This window comes from Dipteris shenzhenensis, chromosome 2, assembly GCF_047967505.1.
Source record: "Dipteris shenzhenensis isolate YYH24624 ecotype China chromosome 2, Dip_SZ_1.0, whole genome shotgun sequence".
In the NCBI taxonomy this organism is placed as follows: Eukaryota; Viridiplantae; Streptophyta; class Polypodiopsida; order Gleicheniales; family Dipteridaceae; genus Dipteris; species Dipteris shenzhenensis.
The window spans coordinates 62,040,109-62,064,521 of NC_141597.1; the positions used below are offsets into that span (position 1 = coordinate 62,040,109).

At 41.1% G+C, this 24,413-nt stretch overlaps 1 protein-coding gene across 1 annotated transcript; it reads right to left on the bottom strand.

Moving 5' to 3' along the window:
* Positions 1-482: 482 nt before the first annotated feature.
* On the bottom strand, positions 483-22,996 carry LOC147905118 (uncharacterized). Its single transcript, XM_087393341.1, has 2 exons — positions 22,714-22,996; positions 483-1,186 (listed from the first exon to the last, which is right to left on the bottom strand). Exons 1-2 carry the CDS (start codon positions 22,994-22,996, stop codon positions 483-485), a joined length of 987 nt encoding a protein of 328 aa, XP_087249467.1.
* Positions 22,997-24,413: the final 1,417 nt, after the last annotated feature.

Genomic DNA, 24,413 nt, shown 5'->3' on the forward strand with positions numbered 1-24,413 from the left:
TAATAAATGTGTACAAAATCACCAGCATCGAAAACAAGTGTACTAATCAAAACATTGGAACACTTGCACGAACAATTTGATAGCAACATTCCAACATATATTACAGGGGATTTTAATATTGATTATACTTCAAAAACAAGGAACATGCAAACTACGCTTGCACATGGAAAAATATAGCATGAAACAACTCATTTGTGAACCAACTACAATTCATGCATCAACATTAGATCACATTTGGACCAACACATTCAACACTAATTCTCTCGCAAGAACACATTACACATATTGGTCTGACCACTCAATAATATACACTAACATTTCAAAACAATTCTCACTCTAGCATGCTTGGCAGGCCCATTGAATGTAATTCATCTTGTTGTTTATGGATAGTTCTCCTGGTTTGAGAAAGGAAGAGAGGAAGTTTAAAATAAAATATGTCTGTACAGTTAAGTGATTAAGCAGAAAACAGTTCTACGCTTGGACTAAAGTTCTACGTTATCAAACACCTCTTCCCTTGATTTCTGGCTGAACTTATCCTCCATGATCCCCTGCAAACAAGCCAGCTCTGATTCGTCCTTGCCTCCATCAGCCTGCCCTTGGTCTGCCTTCCCACAGGTCTCCTCCTGTACGCAAATGGTCTTGCCTGCTAGAGTATCATAGTAGTCTGTTGGCTCGCAGTAATGCAGAATGCACCCCAATGCTAGGACCACCAGCTGAATGCAGAATGCTGCAAGCAACAGCGCAGCATTCAGCATCAGTAAAATCCTGCCGTCATAGTCGCTTCTTTTGGACTGCAGCCGGTCCAGCACTGCATCAGGTCTCGTGAAAAAAAGGAGGAGGACTGCTCCTTGTATTGCTGTAGATATGATTAGCAGGAACATATGCAAGGTGTAGCAGGCTGATCGGCTTGCTGAAATGCATCCCACCACCGAGGATAAAATAGAGAGGCTAAAGAATGTCAAGAACGCCCACCCCCATCCAGTCGGGAAGAGTCGCAAAAGAAGCATGCAGACGATGGATGCCACAGATGCTGCGAGAACAATATGATTTAGCCATAGCAAGAACTCCTGCACAAGTCTAGCTGCCCTTCCCCTTGGTGCGCGTTTTGAGTTCGGGCTCTCAATTGGCATTTTCCTTGCTCTCGAACAGAGGACCGGCCGGAGACCCTCAAAGCGGCGAGGCTCGGCTGGTTGGGTGGTAAGACAGAAACAAACAATAGCGCGTAAAAATTGCGATGTAGATGTCTCAGAAGATTCTCTTTCTCTCTCTCTGGTCCACTATCTACTTTAGCAAAGCCTCGGGAAAACCGAAAAGGAGTACGGCGGTCGATCTGAGAGTCTCTCTCTCTCTCTCTCTCTCTCTCTGTGTCTCTGTCTCTCTCTGTGTCGGCCAAGGACGATGCCTCGGAAGAACCGGAGTGCGATAATATAATAGCCTAAGCTTTCGGTCTTCCTAAAGCAAGAGGGAAAAGACGCAATGGAGCCGGCGGCCGCTAGATTTCACCAAGAGCAAGAAGTAAAAGAAGCTCAAGAGACGCAAATGGGCGCGAGATGAAGGTGGTCGACCGTTCCGAAGAGAATATTCCGATCTTAACACGCACTAGGGTCGCTACTAGAGAGGGTCAGGCCACACTCAAGGGAAATGCCCTGCTCGTTTGAGCACCGATGGAGGGAGGGTCATGCCACACGCCTACGCAATGAAGGTTGGAGACGGAGGGCTGCGAGGTTGGAGAGGAGGACTCGAGGCCTCGTATTGGCCAAGTGGTTGAACAAGTCCAAGATGTTCCAGCTCTGCTTCTTGCCTGGCACCCAAAAGTGCGCATTTCCCTTGCGTGGAAAGAGGCCCTAAGTCGCTTGAGGCTGGCACTCCCCCCCTTGTCCCCTGCTTTCAAAAGTTTGAAAAAATACATCGTCGCTCTCTACGTCCTTTGTGTGCCACCTATCTGCTACTGATATCGTGCCATACCCCTTTCTCTGCCTCGCTCCAAAGAGAATCATTCACATGTGCCCCCTCCTTCCTTATTTGAGCCTCCTCCTTCCTCATTCACCTACACCTCCTCCTTCCTCATTCACTTACCAGTCCTTCCTTATTCACCTACACTTCCTTCTCCTCCCTCATTCACCTGCGCCTCCTTGTCCCCCCTTATTCACCTACGTCTTTTCCTCCCTCATTCACCTGCGCCTTCTCATCCCCCCTCATTCACCTGTGCCTTCTCCTCCCTCATTCACCTACGCCTCCTTGTCCCCCCTTATTCACCTACGTCTCCTCCTCCCTCATTCAGCTGTGCCTCAGTCATGGATGTTGGCAACAATACCTTGGCATCTCTAGCCACAACACTCGTGGGAGTGATGTTGGCATTATAAGAGCATCTACCTACTATCCTTGGCTTTTAGAAAGAAGACATGGAGGACTTGCTAATGGATGATGAAGACGATGAAGCCAAGCTTCATGTGGAGGAAGAAGATCTCAATGTTGCCACCACCCTGCACTACATATTGCCTATAGCGAAAGCCAAGTAAGATCACAATCTGAAGGACTCGACCCTCGGTGTGTTGTATGTGAAGCCACGAAGCCAAGAATTTCAGGAAACTTTGAGGATTTCCATGAGCTAATGATGTCTATTTTGAAGAGCATGTCCAATTGCCTAGAGAATGCTTCAACTTTGTTTGCAACTTCGTGCGGGTTGATCCCGCTTGGAAACTTATCGGATACTCCACAAATCATCGATAGATTTCCAATGAGGGATTTGCATATCAAGAAGGTCACTGTGTCCTTGCACCGTCTTGGGATAGGGGGGCCTCTTCCTTTTTCAGCCATTCCCAATGCAGTAGAAAAGCATGCTGCACAAATAGGGCATCATCTGAAATGTAGAAATCATAATTGGTGATTGAGCTGAAGCAGCCACGATTGCATGATGTTCCAACCACCGGGCTGGTTTAGTAAAATAATAATTTATTACGAAATATATTGTTGTTAATTTTTGCTCAAGCATGCCACTGGGCTGGACAACAACTAATGTCTGTTCAACCACACTGGTTCAGGACAATCACATCACTAGCGATTAAGCTAAACCAGCCTATGGTTGCATGATGTTCCAACCACCGGGCTGGTTTAGGACAATCACATTTAGTCCAAGCCTAGTTTAAGAAATGGAACAAGTAAACTATCCCAAAGCTCAATCACAAACAACCACCGAGCTGGTTTAGGCACCACTGACCTGTGTTATATCTTGCATGTGTATGATGCGCTCCTCAAACACTTTACATCCCATCCGCTTCTTACAAATGTCCTTTCTATTTGGAGAAACTCTCGTATTTTCATGCCAAAACATCATCACTATAGCAATGACTGCCACACTTAAGTTGTCTCTCCTTTTCTTGCATTCTGTTGAAGACCACAGACTTCTCAAATCAAGATGATAGTGCATTGCTTCTGCTCTATGTTTAACCACAGGAGCCACATTGGTCCTTTTGATTGACAACATCTTCAACATTGTGCGCCCAAGCCATTTCTCCTTTATTTCAGGGGACACCAACATAGCTAATGTCACCCTCTTTGCAGCTAGTTGATCTAAGCTATACACCCCTTTCACTTTCTGTAGGCCACTTCTCAGGTTAGAGAGCATGGCCTCTTGAGCGTGCATCTCCTGAGGTGTTGGTAGGGTTGTTACTCTATGAACTTTAGGGTGTAGGCTAAAGCTTGTGAAGACTCGAGACCTGGTAATCACCTGAATGGCCTAATGTTACTGCCTCAAATGCTCCCACCAGTCGTGACACCACAGCTCGTGTTCTTTGCTCCGATGGCAATGATTGAATGTGTGCATCTGCAACCACTTCTTGTTGCTGCTCTGCAAAGAGTCTTCTTTGTTCTCGTTGTTTCTCCCTTCGTAGATGTTGCAAAAGTGTCTTCCGTTGCCGATTTGATACCATGCCAGTGCTTTCCTCGACCTGCACTTTGTTCCTTATGCCTTGACTTGGCTTTTTGGCTTTCTTGTCTCGCAGCCTCTGTCTGCTTCTCTTCCAGGCCATGGCAAGTTGCATGTTGCCATTGTCTCCATGGCCACGATCAACAGTCCAGAATAGACCTAGAGAAGCTAGTTGGTGAGGCAAGCAAAGAATAGAAGACAACTTACCCGAAAGAAGACAATGGCAAACCAAAGTCTATGCAAGGTCACGTCAAGGTGCGTGCGAGTTGCAGGGCATTTGCAGGGCGGGGGCAAGTTGCAGGTACTTAATATTCCAAGATTTGATGGCGGGAGGTGTGAAAATTCAAATTTCGCGAGAGTAGTGAAATTTCATCCATCAGTTTTCCCCCTCCGACGATACATGTCAGTAGAATTGGATATCCCAAACAAGTGCAATGTGGCCTAAAACGCTTCAAAACACAAATAGGCCAAAGGGCATGCTATCGGGTTACATGCAATGACCTTTGGCATGCTTATGAGCCATGTAGCAAGCAAGTGCATGGAAAAAGAAACAATTCAAAATTGTAAATAGTGTTGGATTTATTAAAATATCTTTGCACATGCACAAATTACACTTTTCCGACTTATTCTATTTTAGGGTGAATCTAGATACCAATACCAACAACTATCAATGTTTTAAGACCACAATGCACTAGTCCCAATAGTTTGGATTCCAAATTTTCAATCCGTTTTGGTTTTCAACAAATCAAAAGAAAGTTATGGAACGTGCCCTCAAATGGGTCTGCATCACTTTAGCACAACATTGGAGGCCCATTAACCCATGCATAATGATCTCATTTAGGTGTGTCCTTGGGTGGCGGAGAAGCTCACATAGTGTACTTTAGAATGATTACTTGGTTGCATGTATGTATAGAATAAAATTTTGATGTTTTTGAATAAATTGTTATATCCTATAGTCTTCAGGATGCATGCTTCACATGTAGCATAGCACTTGTAATGCTTTAACGATCTCGTTTCAAATGCTTATTCCATAATTTTTTGCTATCATGTTCAAGTTTGGAAAAATAAAGTTTGCCGCATTCAATAGCAATGCATAAGTTATGGGTCATGCAAGATACCCATATACAGAAAAGTCCCTGAACCTCAACAAAAATGGCTACACCCAAGCAAACAATGACCCACATGTGCACACACACACACACACACACACACACACACACACATATATATAGAGAGAGAGAGAGAGTAGCATACATATGCATAGCATATACATAAGAGATGAGTAGATTAGAATTTTATTGCAGTAAAGGAAAGTTGAAACAAGAAAAAACTTCCATACATGCATTCCAATGAGGCACACTCTTACTTGTTCACGTCCTTAGAGATATAATACAAGTTCCATACATGCCTCACATGTGTCCCTCTCTCATGCGACAATACAAAGCACCCCATAGGGGTGTAGATGTCCATGTAGTCAAGTATTGAGGAGTTGAGGATGTGGGAATGTCCATGTCGTGGATAAATTCCCTCTTGCTCAGCCGAGGCTCTCAGCAATGGCTGAATGTAATCTTTTGGGCTCTCAACGATCTCTTGGCTCATTGGATGTAATGTTTTGGTCTCTAAGGCATTTATGTAATCTCTTTTTGTTCAATTTGAGGCTCCCAGTATGCACTGTTGTTATCTTTTATATTTGTATTTGAATGGTTATGGCCGCTACCTATAATCTTTTGTTTAAGGCTCTTAGCAATTGCCAAGTTTTATAAATGTAACATCCTTTGTTCAAATTTTTCTTGGTATAAGTTGATAATTTTTATATAACTTGTTATTGGACGTAAATGTACATTGTAATCTCTTTTGCTTAATTTTCACTCGATAAATTATACTTTTGCCATCATTTATATTTACTGCAATAAGGACTAAAATACTAGGAAAGGACTATAATTTCCTTGGTTTATGACCAAAATAGCACTAAAATAACTCCAACGACCCCACCATTGTGGTTGCATGGAGATACATCTAGAAAAATACAATTAAACTTTCAAAAAATGCAATTAACGATATGGCCCTTAAGGGGTCACCTCTAGGGGCAAGGGCCATATCTATGTGCATTATACAATATCCAAGATGCCACTAGACATAAATGGCAAGTCGATATGGCCCTTGCCCCTAAAGGGGACCCCTCAAGGGCCATATCGTCAATTGCATTTTGCTTGGTTGCACAACGGAATACATTTTCCTTGGTACACAAATATATAACTCCAAGAACCACTGTGGTGGTTTTCATAGATCTCCTCCTATAATACGTAAAAATAGGTAACGGAGCTATAACTCCAAGAACTAGCGCGGTGATCTCTCCAAGACAACCTTGAATTCTGGGCAATGACGTAGTCAGGCCAGTGATGAGGCGATGCTCAAAATGATAGATTATGTCTCATTATTACACTAAAAACTAGTGTCTTGGTCTCTCTAAGCCAACCTATGATTTGCATGGGCTGCGAGCAAAGAAGCGGCAAAAGGCTACATGATGACCGGTGGTCAAGGCCAGAGACTACGTTGCGGTGGTGTTTAGAATGATAGATTGCAAAATTCAAATATTCACCCAAAAGCGCATCGCATTGCAGCCCCAAAATTGCCCCGAAAATAGTTCTGCGATTGGCTACACCCAAGCTAATGTTGACCCATGAGAGAGAGAGAGAGAGAGAGAGAGAGAGAGAGAGAGAGAGAGAGAGAGAGAGAGAGAGAGAGAGATTGAGATTTATATGCTATGCATATATTCACATGTATCTATCTATCTATATAATGTGTGTGTGTGTGTGTGTGCACGTGCATGTTGGCTACATACTCCATATGTATCTATATGCTTCTCTCTCTATCTCTATGTATGTATGTATGTGTGTGTTGTGTATGTGCACATGTGCAAATGCATATGGATGCATGCATGCATATATATATATATATATATATATATATATATATATCATTGTGTGTATGCTATCATATAATGTGCCTACTAGAGCATACATATACAAATATAAATAAATATAAATATAAATATAGATAGATAGATAGATAGATAAATAAATATAAATATAGATAGATAAATAAATATAAATATAGATAGATAGATAAATAAATATAAATATAGATAGATAGATAGATAAACACACACACACACACACATGTCTACTACTATGTATGCATATATGTGTCCAATAATCTCCTAGTATTCATGGATATGGTTGTTGCAAGCCTCCTCTGTTGTGATGAAGCTTTCCCATGCCACATGCTTGAGAGCATTGATCATGTGATCAATCTCCTCATGCCAACCCACCATAGGCATCCATCCACTAAGGTAACTCAAGGCTATCCCAAAGATTCTATCCTATAAAGTAACTAATACATTATGCAACATTTTAGAGGCATTTTAATGTGGACCCCATCATGCAAGCATCTCTTCTCATGATAGAAATTAAAATCATGAGTTGATTTTGATGTTTTAAAGGTACTAGATGTGGCTTTGATGTTGTAAGGTCCATTTCATTCAATACAATTTTACAAATTCAATTCACGGTGATGTGTGTGTGTGTGTGTGTGTGTATGTGTGAAATTTTAGTAATCCCATAAAAAATGAACCATACAGTTAATTCCATCATCTGGGGATTTAGTCCTTGAATCATTCTGTGTATCAATCCTCCATCAAGGAAATAGTTCCCTGCCATAAACAAAAGGTAGCACAAACCATGTAGAGATGAGATCGTAGGTGCAATTAGAACTTCATCATATAAGTGGTCCATTGGTAGTGTAGTAAATAGGTATGTGAGTTTGTGAATACTAAATTAGTGTGAATCGATGAATGTATGTGCCTGTATGAGTGTGCATGAGTATACGTGTATGTATGGTATTAGTATGTACATGAATGTGTGTGTGTGTGTGTGTGTTGAAGATGACATTCTTGCATAATAATTGGATTTGTTTGCTGTACTTATCATTGCTGTGCTAGTATTGTATTGGTTGCCTTAATGTCTTATGAGAATGGAATGATATACAGAATTCTTACATAATAACCTTAGCTCTACTTATCATCGCTTGTTGATGTTGGGGGTCGACACTCTTTACTCCTTTTGTCTCCTAGTTCTGTATTAGCTAGTGCTTCATGTTTAGTTGAGTTTTCAAAAGATTTAGAGCTAAAATGACTTCTACTAATGTGGAATGATAACTAATATGTTATCCCATGGCATTTATGTTGGGATATTATTTTGTTGTCGATATACACTGCCTACGGTTTCTCATGTTACTGTTTAACTTCAAATATGCTTATCTTTATTTGCTGATTGAACTAGCTCCTTTGTTGGCAACTTTGTTTAATAAGTATATGTCTTGCATCAATGGTAGTCACTGATGCTACGACTCTGTGGTCATTGTTTAAATTGAACTAATTGGCCATAGCTATGATTTCTAGCCCTACTTAGGGTTGTGCCTTGTTCATTAAGTGGTGTTATATTATTCCCCTCGAAGGCACTTGAACTCACTCCTAATGATGCAGGTACGATTTATCATTAAGAAAGCTGATGATTTCTCTTTGCTCAATCTATAGAAAAGGAAATGTAAAAGATTTATTCATCTCCATTTTGTCAATAAATTTTTTGATTTTATTTCACTTGAAAAAGTTTTTTTGGAAGTTTTTCAGAAATTTGGGATTACAAAGGCATGATCTACTTTAACATTGGCTTTGGTTGGAAATTTCCTAGGAACTTGGCTGCCACTTTCTATAGACCTTTGGACACTTTTTGTGACTTCTCTGTAAATTCCCTAACTTGCATTTGTGCCACCTCAAACAAATTTAATCCCTTTACACAAGACTTTGATAACTTTGGTACCCATCTCGTCTCCACTGACCCATTGATATGTAGACACCCTTTCCTACAAGACTTTGTGAAAAAAGGTCTCAACCATAGGTACCAATTAATCCCTACCCAATCATTAAAGAGTTGAATCTTGCTTAGACTAAACTATGTTCTTGGATGTGCATTAATAGGACATCAAAACATGAGAATTTCATTGAGATGATTGTCCTTAGGGAATCTCAATTCCTCTTTCCAAATCATAGGTTCAATAAAAAACTATGGTTTCTTGATAAAGATATTATGGATGAAGTAAATTACCTCACTTACCATCTTTACATTTTGGGACTTGACAGATTGTCTCAAACTTTGACATTCATTTGCAAAAAATTAGTGAAACTAGCAATCAATCAAAGACTGAGCCCTCTTGAATTCTCACTATCTTTGGTCACAGAAAATGAGATACTTGACAATGTTGGAATCTATTCACTATCCTATGGCATTAAGCAGCCATCCAAACTGACCTTTCCTTATCTCATGGGTACATATAAAGCTCACAAAAAGGCTTTTTGATGGCTCACTAATGCCCATAACTGTATAATCACTAATATTACCAACGTTATCACTAAAATTCTTGTTGCCCTTGATTCGGGAATTCAAGAGTATACTGAAATGGTTCATAGGGACTCTAGACCTTTACCCATACTCACACTAATTCATATTAGATTATCTATAACCAATATGATTTCTTGATTAATCTACCAAAAAGAATTTTTCCTGTATATACCTTGATATCATGTCATGTTATGAAGCCATACCTCACTAAGGTAAATACAACCTCATTGATTCCCTCCAAAACTTTGTGAATATCGATACTAAGCAAAATAGGCTACCTTGGCTTTAAAAAACCAAGAAATAGTTTGGACTTACAAAGAAAAAGAAAGAGTGTATGGTCAACTTCAAAGATTTCATTAATCTGAACCTTTTTATATTAGACAACTATTCATGAAACTTGGTAATGATGTTTATATGCAAACAAATTGGTGTAGCCTATATCTTGCTTGGTTTAAAGTACAATATATTCTTAAACTATCACGACTTAAAGATATGGAGAAACTCAAAGCTTTCTATTGTTGGGCATGATTTATGGACCACTTAGTTTTTATTAATAACAAGTTTATCTTCATTTTTCTCATAAGAAACCTTTGATCTGGCAGATCCAATGTGTGTTTACCCTTTGGAGATTATTTCCATCAAGCCCACTTATGAAACTTATTCTACTACTCATCTTAACACTTCCATAACACTTTTGAGACCTTTTATTAGGGATTATGAAACTCATACTTATTGAAAAAAAGAAAAATTCCCTTGTACTAATGTTTCTTTTATTCATGCAGCAGGCAATAGACCCAAAAATATTTCGTACAAGGTTTATGTATCACAGGTGCCACCCCTTATTTACAATGCTTTGCATGGGTCATGGGATTTTATCGATTTGCTGAGATTAATTAATATTTTTGAAAAAAAAGGGTCTAACCTGCACTTGAATCACCAAAAATATCTTGCATTTCTTAACAAATAGCATCTTTCTTGGGTTACGCTTTAATATTTGCATTTTGATTAATCTATTTGGTGAGGGGTAAGCTCCACATGGTGAGATTTATCCCTCAAAATGTGGTCTTACTCTCCAGGTTGGGGTTGGGCCACACACATACATACACACACACACTCTCACACACACATACATGCTCACACACACTCTCATAGTGTTTCATTAATACTGCATTTATAGTCACACACACACACACACACACACACACACACACACTTCCTATTCATTTTTCCTTTACATTTACTTTATTTCCCCCCCCAATGTTCTCCTCTTCCTCAATGTTCTCCTCTTGTCCTTAATTTTCTTTTATTTCTTTTTTTAATTTTTCTTACTATTTACCTAGTTTCCCTTACTAATTTATATTTGCTTGTTAAACGTTTCCATCATTATATATACACACGTATAAATACATATATATTTTTTATTTTCTTCTAATATCCTATTATCCTTATCCTTATTGGCTATATTAATTATTTTATTCACCACTATGAATAAACAATTTATTTCTCTCAATCTTGATTATCCACTTAAACCCTTTAAAAATCTATCATAACCCCCCTCCTCTCCTAAATCGCTGTTCGATTCGCGTTTAGTGCCTCGATTCATGTTCAGGCCTCCTTGTCCGTAACCCATCGCCTCTAGCTCCTCGGGCTCCTCACCCCTCCATGAATCCTCATCTCCCCGAGTCCTCGACTCTCTCGTACCCAACTATCCATCGCTTGCTAGTCACCTATAAAAGAAGCCTCTCTCATGAGTGCTTCTCCTACATCAGTACCTCTAGCCCCCATCTAGCCCCTCACCTCCATCCCAGATTCCCGGTCGTGATTTGCATGAGCAAGATCCTGTGCTCAGTGCTCCTATGCCATTGCTCACTACTGCCCCCCTCTTCCATGGTCCACCTATGTCTGCCCTCTGGCCCCGTCACATCAGCATTTATGTGTCAAACAGTGCCTGTCAAGCATTCCTTCTCTCCCCCTCTTCTCATATGTGCCCTATCCAGTAGTCATGGTCCAGAGTCTGCACGGGTGCGCCATTGCAATACTTCCCCCGTGCCATGATTGTACTATGCTGAGTCTTCTCTATAGCTCCACCCTTCAATCATGGTGACCGGTCCACTCAAAGACCACCTTTGACTCATAGGTGTGCATAGTGCCACTCACACATGTACACCTCCCCCTTTTAATATTCCTTCCCCCCCTCATTTTTTAGTTTTTAAATTCTCTTGTCTTTTATTTAATTAAACAAAACAACCCTTCCCCCCTGTCACTTCTAGCCCTTCCCTTTTAATTCTTGTTTTCTTCCCATATTATCCCCCTTCATTACTTATTCTTCTCTTATTTAGGTTTACCCCTTAATTTTCCTCTGTTCCTTAATTATTCATGTAAGCCCCCTTTCTTCTTTTCTTTTCATTTATCTAAACACTCCCTTTTCCCCTTTTATTTATTTCCCCTCCTCTCACTAATCTAACCCCCCCCCCCCGGTCCCCTTTCTTTCTTAATTTTCTCTCCTCTCAAAACATTACTCCCCTTTTTTTAATATGTTATGAACCTTCAAAAAACATTCCTCATTAATTTCTTAAATCTACCATACCTGACCTTGAGTTTTAAACAATTTATGCATGTAAAATCTAATTTGTCCTCTCAAACTTGTTTTAGATGTATTTTGCTAAAACTCTTACACAATCCTCTATATTCTTATGTTTTAAATTCCTTTCCTTTCATTATGCCTTTTACCTTTTTCTCCCTCCTTTAAAAGCATAAATTCAAAATTTAGCTTTTTAAGTCTGTTGTGTGAGCAACTATTTTTATGGTGATCCCGATAATAAGGGAGGGATGTCTATGACACCTGTCTTCCTAACCAAGTTAAAATATGGTTCTTATCATTTTTCTTGTTGGATGGTGGCAGGGAGGCAAACTCCCCTCTTCAATAAAAGTGATGCTGCCAAATGACTTATCAAAGCTCTATTGCTCACATTTCCTTTTTTAGAAAATTGTTCATCCTTTAATGATGCTACTCCTTTTTTTGGATGTTTATTGCAATGTTTATCTATTAAACATTTCTCTTTCCTTCTCCAAATTTGTCTACTCTTCACTATGGAAAGGGGTGTCGTAAATGTCCACTACACACACACACACACACACACACACACACACACACACACACACACACACACACACACACACACACACACACACACACACACACACACACACACACACACATGCATGCACGCACGCACGCACGCACGCACGCACGCATGCATGCACGCACATCCCTTTAGGGACCCTTGTGTGGTTCAAGCTTGTCAACATACTGATGGACCACGAAATTAGGAAATCATAGAAAGGAAAACATGGAGAAGAGTGTGGTTAGCCTTCCATTACTTTGATTTATACAATACATGGTACATTACTTCAATAATTGGTAACCTGTGGGCTTTACCTACGGCACATAGTTGTAACTACAGATTATTCTACCACATGTTAGGTAATTTATATGGATTAAAACTATGAATGTTCCCAAGGGATCCCTTGGACCGCCTCATCTATATTAAATGCAATGGAAAACCTTACCTATAAAACTTTGTACTTTAGTATGCTGGCATGATGGTGTCCTTGGATAGTGAAGGGAGTAATGGAATACAGGTGGACTATACCCATCATGATGATAAGGGATGATGATAATTCATGTATTCTCAATAGTATGGTATTCCAACTATCAATGACGATAACTAAAGGATGATTAGTAAGGGATGAGTCTAACTATGGATCTTTATTCTTTTGGATTCATCCATGCTCTAGGCCTTCGAAAGACCACTTTAGACTTTTATCCCTAATCTAAACACCTTGGTGTATCATTTTAGATGGACATAGATACTCAACCTTCAACCATGGATTAGTGTAATTATCCCTTGGTATTAAGGGAAATATTTATGACCTTATGGTGTAGATAACCTGTAACCATAACCCATGTTAGGAAAAGGAGGGGTGACTAACACTTGTACATTTTGCTAAGTTGATAGTACGAAAATAAAACATTGTACCCACCTTTGTATTAAACACAGATAGTGGTGGGAGGTGTACCAAAGGGAAGTAAAGCAAGAGATAAAAGATGGTTTAGGATTTTTTAAGATATTTGAGATATCCAAAGCAGCTAAATGTTGTCAGCACAAGTACATTCTGGGGACCACCATAGGAAATGTACACGTGTTGATGACACATGGGGATCATATATGAATAGATCACATGTTGAATAGTAGGAAGTGAAATTTTATACTTGGGACTTGTGTATAGGATAGGAGTTATGAAGGGATGACATACAACTATGACCTTGAGAAGGATGGCCCATTGATTCATTAAGGAGTACATCTCCTTTCCCCCCCACTTCATGCTTTAGCCAACCAATGCTCAATGGCCAAGCTTATGATAGAGAGACTCTTTGTATGGATGAACAACCCCCTTCCTCCTTCCTCTACTGCCGGTTGCATGTCACGCTGAAAAGAAGCCTACTTCACTCCCACTAGTAGTTGCATGGAGCTCCAAAAAAGAGAGCCTGCTTCCACTAAGCTATTACCCATGTCCAATATATTCTCACCCTTCAATACATGAAGAGAGCTCGAATAATTGGAGGCGTTAATGGCAAAGAGATGTGCGGAGACTTGCGGAAGCCCAACAGCAATAGCTATGACCTTAGAGCAACTACGAGCCACAGTTCCTAGCAAAGACGATGCAAAAGCTCAAAGAGATTAGCCAAGTGCACGTCCCCACAAGTTTATATCCCTGGGGGTGAGTTCGTCACATAGGTCATCTAAAAACATGACCGTTAGGCTCCCATTGTGAGACTTATGGGAGGGAGTGATGCTTGTTTCTTGACGCTCTCTAGTATACGTTTAGCCTGCATCGCTTTGATCCATGACTTTGATCATGGGATCTCCATGGATAGTAGAGGCCTAGCCTTACACTTCTCATTGCTTTTCTTGAGTGATATAGCCACGGTAGCCCAGGCACTATAGTGCTAGGACAATCGTAGTATGAGTACAAGAGATAGCGAGCTTCATATATGTGCTAAGGATCCCCATGGAGGCTTGGACCAGTACATAGAGCTAGATTCATCAAGCTTAGTGCTCACAAACTCTGTGTAATTGTCGGTTTCGTGGGGAGCAGCCAATTTTCATGCAGATTGATGACTAGTAGAGCTAGATTGATGGCCAGTGTAGGATCCAGTTATAATATGCTACCTCCATTGCTTACTTGTGATCAATTTCCCACTTTACATGGTGACATATTCATACCATACACTATTATATTGCGATGAGAAATGACAATAGATGCTGGCTGGCATGGTGCAGTAGTTAGTAGTATTCCTTGTGTAAATATCATGAAGAAATAAGAGGATAAAAAATTCTATGTCCCAGTCTCCAGAAGCAAGCCACTCGTTGCACTAGACTTTGTCCCACCTATGGGCAAACCAACAATTGATACACCCTCTGGAATGCTATATCCAAGATCATCGACTTCCATTGTGAGCTTATGTAAGATGGCAATTCGTTACGAGAGCAGATTGTACGCCTCGTTTTCTAGACCAACTACTACACCAGGCAGCTTGGTGATATGCGCAATTTTTGAGCATTATTTGGCTTTTCCTCTATTGATTCGAGACATAATCTTGTACATTGAATCTGTTATAGGATGTTGCATGGCTAGATACTTAGAGATTATGACATAAGCAAGAAAAACAGATGCCTACTCATGACTAGATCTAACACTATTGAGTTAGGACTAGCATTCCTATAGTAGAAGACAAGAACTGACATTTTTGGGAGAATTAGCATGTTAGAGTGTCTCTATTACTTCTTCATAAGAAGAATTTACTTTTTATGGGATATGGACTTAAGAGACCTTTTTGGGATAAAGACTTAGGCATTTTAAAGTCTAACTATTGATTCTTCATTTCATATTAACATGAGTTAATTTGCTATAAACTATTGATTATATGGGTTCTCATTAGCCATAACATATATATGTAAAGAGGCCTTGGCATATATATGGGTATATATATTTGTCTCTATAATCTTGGCATTTATACCTATGTAAATACATGTATATCTCGTCAGCCTTCGCATATTGTTTATTTATATTTTTACCAAAGAGCTCTTGTAAATGTGGAAGTACACATAGCTTCATTATTCATTACTTTCATCGGGATAAGAGGAGGACCATTGGTATTACTTACATTCAATTATTGTCAACTGACATGACGGGCTCATTATATGAAGTTTTTTGGGGCAAATCCCAAGGCCAACGAGGCATTAAGCCTAAAGTATGGTATTTATGATGCAGGGGCTAGTCACGACATATTTTCACTGGTTTTGAGTTCATTATAACACCCCTTAGTGGGATAATCCTTTCTACTTATGAATGGAATGACCCTGATGATGTAGGAATTGGAGACCCTTTTAAGATTTTATCTTGCAGGTTTATGGGCATGGCTTGCTTTGAAATGGAAATTGGAATCTTATCACAATATGTTATGCCTAGGATGCCATTAATGTTTGAAGAAATTTTATGGCCCTATGAGAATACACTATACTTACCCAGCTAACACGAATGCCACTAGGAGCATACATCAACTCCTACTAACAACCTTTTCCTAATAACTTACCCCTTGGATTTTTCTTTTTCTTTTTTGTTCTTTCTTCTTTGAATGGTCATAAGTACTCAACTCGGCTCACTCAAATCTTAAGGTGTGAGTTCCAGAAGAATCACTCATCCACAACAATAATTCAGTACATCCCTCTTCTCCAATGTAGTAAAAGAAGATTCAGTCCAGTGCATAGGAAAGACTACTTCGCATGATCTTCATTGAAAACACTCCAAAAACCATGAACTTTGAACGATCTATAGGACTAGATCAAGATTAGGAAGGGGGGCATGTTAACCGATTAGTTAACAATATGCCACCACTAGTTAGGAATGTCATTTCATGGATAGTGGCATGTCCATAGAGCTAGGATTGTGCCTTAGATCCAAATAGGCCCAAGGTGGTTGTAAAAGAATGAGGAAAGAGAGTGGTATAAAGGGAATAGGGTTGTGGACCTCCCTTCAAAAGGTGACATGTATAAAAGGCCAAGTGGTTGACTTTGGTCTTCATTGTTGGATGCACAAGTTTGGAATACAAGCTCCATGTTCTCTTCCAAGAGTGTTTTTGGGTGTTCTCTTGTTTCCTTTGTAGTGCCTTTGTGTTGCCACTCCATCCCCCTTCATTCTCCACTTCTCCTCCCCTTCTCCCTCTCTTATCCCATCTCCCCTTTCCCTCTTCCTCTATCTGTAGGCAGGTTTATATCCATCATTTTTTGGGGTTCTTGTGTGCAAGGCTAACATGATGCAACATCATGATTGGTTGAGATTTGATCAAAAGACTTGGTTGGAATACCCAAATTTATGGTTTACTTGAGATTCCCACTTATTAACTGGATTTCACTAACATTTTACATGCATTTCTTCATATCTTTAATTGCTCACCTCTGATTACTATTCAATACTAAAATGCCAAATTTTGATTTTGCTAATCTAGATCGAGTGACATGGATAACAACTGTGTGTCGGTATTGAAGCCTGCAGTCCCACAATTCATAGAATACATGTTCTAACGTGCTATGTTTGTGGATGGATGTAGGTGAGTTGGCATACCTCTCCATCAGGTTTGCATTAGAAAATATAAGGCATGAAGACATGGCGTTGGCAACTTTGAGGAGCACTCTACAACGGATTTTCTCCAAGTATTGCTAAATATAACTGAACTCTCTATTGGAGACTATTTATCAGTATCATTGGACTTTTTGCAATGTATTGACATATATGTGGTATAATAATTGACTCCCACTTTGACACCTTGTTAAGAGGAATGGTATGATATGGATTATTCTCACTTATGTGGTATTGAGAGGTTAGTTATTAACTAACTACTCTCACTAGTTGTTTGAAAAGGGCGATAGTAGATGTTTGAAATTGATTTACTTTGATATTGAAAACTGGTCTAGTAGTATAGTAGGATAGATCTTTGATAGGTCTAAACACACACACACACACACACACACACACACACACACACACACACACACACACACACAACCCTAGATGGAGTAGAAATGGAAGGCTACCTTAATGGGAGCAAATTGAAGAGATATTATAGACTGCTCACCCTGCCTACCCTTCAAGCCATCCATAGAGAAAAAGAGCTGAAGGCCGAGGCAGCCCGGATGAAATGCCAAGCCATTAAGGAAGCCAGGGCATGAAATGCCAAACTCAAGCAATAAGCAAATGGCATTGCTTAAGGCAACTCTTGAACATAAGACTAACTGATGAGCAAATGATAGAACCAGCCAGGTTGCATGTCCAATTGCAAGGTCGAGGCTTATGCATCTAAGCACTTGTCCGAGAGCGAGCCACAACTTCATCTCCCATGATGTATGGGAGAAGCTACAGGTACCGCTAAACCTCACTGTCGCTTCAGTATGGGCTATTAATGGCCAACTCTTAAGTACACTAGGATTTGTGAACTTGGGTCTAACGGTTGTTCGCTAGGTAGTAGAGATCCACTTTTATGTTCTCCCCACATAAGCAATTGATGAACAATAATATTGGAAAGGACCTGGTGTTACGCCATGAACTATCAAATCGATTGGAGGGCCAGAATAGCTTCCCTTGCGAATGGTGAGAGGATTGTGGTAATTCCACTTTGTGAACCATGTCTTACTCCCTCTACTGCACCCTTGCTGGCCCAAGGCAAAGAAGTTCTAAGGAAGGGAGGAACCGAAGCTCCATCCACCTCCAACCCTCAAAATATCGACCCTCCAAAGAAAGTTCGACCCCAGAAGCAACAGAGAACCAACCGCGGTTGCGGCGGCCAGGTATGATTGCCAATTGCTCTGCCACTATAGTCAATCACTCAGGAATGCCATGAACAATAGGTACAAGAGGCTATTCTCTACACTCAATGCTACTTCAATAGCAACCAACGGCCCAAAAAGATCCAAGCAAAGTATGGCTCCCTAATCTCTCCTGGGACGATTGTGATAGGAACAACCCCACCTAGGAGGAGGACACAATGCCATCCATCGCCTCGGCTCCTAGGCCCTAATCCACCCCCCCAACAACCACAACATCCCCCTAAGTGCTGGGTCATGCTCCCAAGCTCTTGAAAGATCAAAATAGTTAAAAAGGCAAGCAGGTCGTCTGGGTACCGAAGTTCAAATCCCAAATCGTAGGGGTTTCGAGGGTAGTAACACAAGAACTTGTGTCAACTGTGGATGCAGTACCACAAGAACCTACCATCAAACTGGCTGCAACGACCAAACCCCAGAGCCTTGAATGTGACCTAGTACCATGAATTGTACAACTCAACACGAGGATCAACCAAGACTGCGAGGAAGCAACACAAGAACCAACCCCTATAATGCAAAGAGTGACATAAGAACCTTCCTCCAAGTCCGAGGGCAAACCATCAAAGGTTGTTCCACTCATACCATCACCAACGGCACTGCCCAAACCATGAGAGCAAGTTTTTGCACCGATGGCAGTCACACAAGAAATCGCTTATCCCACAACAAAGGATCTTCCCGCAAGGGATCATCACCACACCAATGTACCTCTCACAACTAGAATGAGGCACAAGTTAAAGACATGTGCTCTACATGGTTGTTAAAATGCTATGTGGTAGCGCGACATTCGTCACCACCTCATTCCACATGATCATCGAGTCCAGGTCTAGGTGAGTCTGTATGGTAGGCATATCACCACAATGCACTCGTAGCTCAAAGTCACCTCCCTGCACATACACCCACACGTCTGCATGGTCAGCACTAGGTGATTATGGTTGGTACATCCATTCCACATTTTTTGTATTCTTGCATGCTGATCTCATAGTCTAACACATGCCTCACCCGTATGCCTTCCATTCACAACTAGACCTTCATAACCCTTTCCCCCCACCTCTCTCTCTCTCTCTCTCTCCTACCCTTTCCACTCTCCTCCTTCTTCCCTTTCTTTACTTTTCTCAGTCAGCTATTCTGCCAGCCATTGCCATTTTACTATCTCGCCAGCCGTTTCCATTCTACTATCCCTACGACCGTTGCCATTTTACTATCCCGTTAGCCATTGCCATTCTACTATCCCACTGACCATTGCCATTTTGCTATCTTGCTGCTATTTTGCTATCCTGCCGATGGTTGCCGTCCACTCATCCCCATGGTTTGTCACTCTAAAGGTTATGACACTGACTGTCACCATTTTGCTATCCTGTTGATCGTCGCCATCCTGATATCTCATCGACCATTGCCTTATGCCATCCCCCCGATCGTAGGGATAGTAAAATCTATAAAATGGCACCCTATCCCCCTGGGTCATCCTGCCCTCTTCCAGATAGCAATTCAATACTCAGTTCATGTCCTCATCCTCCTCCTCTTCTACCAATTCCCTTGTGACTCAATTGACCTTGTTCCCAATGGATCTTGAAAATAAGTTTTTTGAGTTCGAGACGGAGCTTGGCCTCCACCCCCTATTCCACAAGCCACTGGCCCCTCCAAGTCACAGAGCATGCCCTCTGCCACAATTACATCTGAAGTGCACATGAGGAGGCTACCACCTCTCCCCCGATGCTCCAATTCTATTAGCTCCCCCCCACAGAAAAGATCTGCATTTGGAGATAAGCTTGTCTAGTCCTACTTGACTTGGATGTCACCAAGACAAGTAGAAAATGGTAATGGGGTACAAGCAATGGTTGAGAACCATTATTCTTCCCACCAAGTTTGATTGAAATCCTCCCCACTTTTCCAACTGTGTGCTGAACGTGTTAAGCAACCAATCCCATCATTCCTTCATGGACACCTTGAAGCCCATGGGTATGTTAAGCAATCTGAACATAGTGCCTTTATGGACCAATTGACAGCCCAGGCAATCTAGCTCAACTTGTGACTTTCCACTGAGATTGCAATATTCTGTTTTGTTATGATTGACGAGAGAGCCTGAGGCTAGACAATATGTTTCCAGACATTCCATAACTTCACTCACATCACGAGTGGTGTTTCTAGGCATAAGATTGGTGTGGTCTATGAATTGTTGCATAACCATCTAGTTTCCAGTAGGAAACTCAATTCCTTTGACTGTACCCTCATACGTTTTTTCAATGGGCAACTAGCCCAATGCGTCTGCCTACTATAGCATAGAGGAGGGGGCAATGGGATACCCTTGCCTAATGGATCTTTTCAATGGGAAGGGTGAGGACACCTCACCATTAATGCAAACCTTGGCTGAGGCATTGGAAAGCAAAAGATTGACTGTGGAGATGAAATTTGGCCCAAGTCCCTCGGCCCAAGTCCCATGCCTTTCATGAATTGTGTTAGAAAATCCCAGTCAAACTTGTCATAAGCTTTATCAAAATCTATTTTGATGAAGCAAATATCTTGACTCGACTCCCTAGCATGTTCACACCCTTCCTTGATATTTACAATGGCCTCCAAGAGGTGTCTCCCTTTTATGAAACCCTTTTGTTCCTTCAAAATCCATTGGTCCATCTTGTGTTGAATTCTTATTGCTAAAGATCTGGCAAAGATTTTGTAACGGCAGTTAAGCATAGTCAGAGGTCTCCAGTTTTTAATCAAATCCTTTCTTCCTCCTTTTGGAATAAGCTTGATTATTCCACTATTTAGGTGGTCAGGAAGACAAGAGGTGGAGATACTTTCCAGCCACATCTCTAGAAGTCTGGGGCCTATTGAATCCCAGAAGACCTTGTAAAACTCAATAGGTAAACTATCCTCTCCAAGAGTTTTGCCATCTTTCATGACCAGCATCACTTCCTTAAGTTTTCCAAGAGTAAGAGGAGCCTCCAAGCTCTGATGGTCCAGACCCATGACTACTCCTTGTCTTGTAGACTGGCATCTATGTCTTGCACAAACCACTCCATCATCTGATTACATAGTTCTTGACAATAGGTTCTTAAAGTGCTCACAAATGAAGTCTCTGTTTTTAGTGTCCGATTGCACCCAAATTGTTTGTGTTGACTTTGAGGAGTAGAATTTCCTCTAAAGCTCTCTTCTTACTACTGCAAATAAGCTTGAACGTTTCTTTGGTGGGCCTATCAAGTTTACCTTCCCACCATCTTTTGGTGTATAATTTGGCTGAGGAATACTTATGCTTTTCAGTTTGGCTAGTTCATGCTTGGCAAGGCAAAGATCGATTTGCACTTGAGTATCTCCATTGCGTGCCTGGGGTTAGAGAGTATCAAACCTCTTCTAGACAGCATCTAGTATCTGCCACTGTCAAACTTTGTCCCTGAGCTTTCTGGCCTACTTGAGAACTTCCTGTGTTTTAAGGACATTCCGAATACAAAAGTCAGCCCCACTGACTCCAAAAGCAGTCCACAAATCCTTCACTTTAGCTTGTACAGTACCTAGCTAGAAAAGGCTGGGATCAGCCTTAAACCAAGATGAAGCTCTTATTCTTGAACCGAAGTCACACTGAAGAAACAACGGTTTGCAATCAGAAATTGCAAATGTGGAATAGAATGTACTTTTGTTACTAGAAGTATCTTGGAGGAGAGTTTGAGAAAGATAAGCTCTATCAAGTCGTGCTTCTCTCCTTGTCTCCCCAATCTACCTGTTGGACCATGTGAAGTCTCCTGCATAGATTGTGTCAACTACAACTGAAGAGAATATTTGAGGTTGCTCCAAGCATGAAGCTCAGATCCTCGTAAAGTGTTATCTTTACCAAGCCATCTGTCAGAGCTTCTTTCAACCATGTTAAAGTCTCCTATCAGCACAACCTCATCCCCTAGATTGGATAAGGACTGCCATGTAGTACACCTCTCATGACAACATATACTGACACTAACGAGGACTTGATTCCCTTAAGAAGGCATTTCAACAAAATCCATTTCTTGTCATTGTCAACAACAACATCTAGGACGCTTTGGGAATAGTGTGACAAAATTCCAATTGCACACCCTCCTCTACCTTCCTCATGGGAGGTGGTAAACCAAGTCCTCCTCTTATCAACACTCTTGAGTCATGCATCTAGAGCTTCACTTGTCGTTTTAACCTCTTATAGTGACAAAAAGGTTGAACACATAGAATTATCTCTTAGCTAAGTGGCCAGCAGACCTACCCTGCTGGGGTTAGTGACACCATGAATGTTCTAGGACAAGAAAGAGATGGATTTACTTACGATGCCTTTTTTGCCCCTTTTTGGCATTGGGGTTTGGGCTACTTGCATACATAGATGGGCATTTGGCTGTAGACCGCAGTCTCCTCTTGCTGCTGTGAGCAGTTGCTATTGGTTTACCTTTAACCACTATATCTTTATCTAGTTGAGGGGGAAGAGGAAGATCCTCTTTTGAATTATCAAGATCCTCTGTCAGCATATCATCACTCTTAATGACTTCATCCTTAAAGTCTTTGGCCCATTCATCTCCCTGTTCTAGCTTGGGAATGAGCTGGAGGCTGGGTTCAGGGATCGTTTCTGCTAGCACCTCGAATGCGTTTTTCATTGGGATGTCGGGAGTAGTTCTGGAATTGGGTAGTGGAGAGGCATTCTTCTTTGGTTTAACCAGACTGGCTGGATGCATAGGAGCTTCCGCCTTCTTGGGAGTCCATTTTTCCTTAGGACCTTGAGGAGGATCAATGTTACCTTTGGGCTTGGATCACTTCAAGGGACAACTTTTAACTATGTGGTCCGACAGACCACATAGAAAACATGAATTGGGCAAGTTTTTAAACATAACTTTTTGTGTTCTTCTTTGGTTTAGTTGGACTGGCTGGATGCATAGGAGCTTCCGCCTTCTTGGGAGCCTCAAGTTGTTTGGGAGTCCATTTTTACTTAGGACCTTGAGGAGGATCAATGTTACCTTTGGGCTTGGATCACTTCAAGGGACAACTTTTAACTATGTAGTCTGATAGACCACACTGAAAACATGAATTGGGCAAGTTTTTATACATAATTTTTTGTTCTCTAATCACACCACCCCTCCGATTAAGGATTACAATGGTATCAGGCAACTCCTTAGCTAAATCTAGTTGAATGCAGACCTGGGGATTACCTTTGATATTAATGAATTGCTCTCTTTCTATGCTGATTACGTCTCCTAGGCTGTTGCAAATTGAAGCAGCTTGGTTACAAAGCGAGAACGGCAAATAAGGAAGCTTTACCCAGACTTGGAGAATAGTGGAGCGTGGGTTATCTGGGATGAAGAAAGGAGTCCACATATCTAGATATAGTGGTTGGTTGCGCACATTCCAGAGACCATGAAGAAGTACTCTTGAAGCATGCTCGGCTTTCTTGAAGAGAAAAATGAAGTATCCTTGTTGAAGGAAATGAACATTGGTGACTAAGTTACCTCTCCTACTCCAGTTGGTTCTAAACCAATTCTCAAGAAAAGCAGCTGGAGGACACGGACCATGCAGATACCTGACAAGAGCATGCAATTCAAGCCATTTGACAGATTTGTCAAGTAGATCTTCCTCAACTTGTGCAAAGATAGCCTTACCTAGTTCAGTAGTAGACGTCCTCTCTCCTGGAAGGCTTGAGCTCAGGTTTTGAATGCCTCGTGGAGCTTCAAGTGGTCGATTTCCTAACTCTGTTCCATCGGTGCGGTCGATGGGGGTGTCAGCTTGGTGGGAGTTCTTGTAGGACCATCTTCTTGGGGCAGCTTTGCAACTGGTCTGGGACCCATTCCTCGCTTCTTGTTACTAAATGCCTTACATGCCAGAAAGTGAAGTATGATAGACGGAAGGCAACTGGCCTACTTATGCCTCTTCCCGTGCCGCAGGCATCGTGGGAAAGTATTACAATGGACTTCATTTTTTATTTGCCAAGATCAAAGTCAGGGAATGATGGGATTTGGACTATCATTGATAGATTTAGCTTCATTCTGGTTTGCAAAACCATAAAGGCAGATCATATGGCTAAGATTTTCATGGCTCAGATGTTTAAGCACCATGGTATGCCTAAGTCCATTGTCAGTGGTCCAAATCCCAGAATGACCA

Bases quoted from the DNA above. Each gene is read 5' to 3' on its own strand.
- LOC147905118 (XM_087393341.1), bottom strand. From the start codon at position 22,996: ATGCATCCAGCCAGTCTGGTTAAACCAAAGAAGAATGCCTCTCCACTA. The intron at 1,187-22,713 runs GTAAACCAATAG...CCACCCAACCAG, and splicing joins TAAAGATATAGTGGTTAAAG to CCGAGCCTCGCCGCTTTGAG.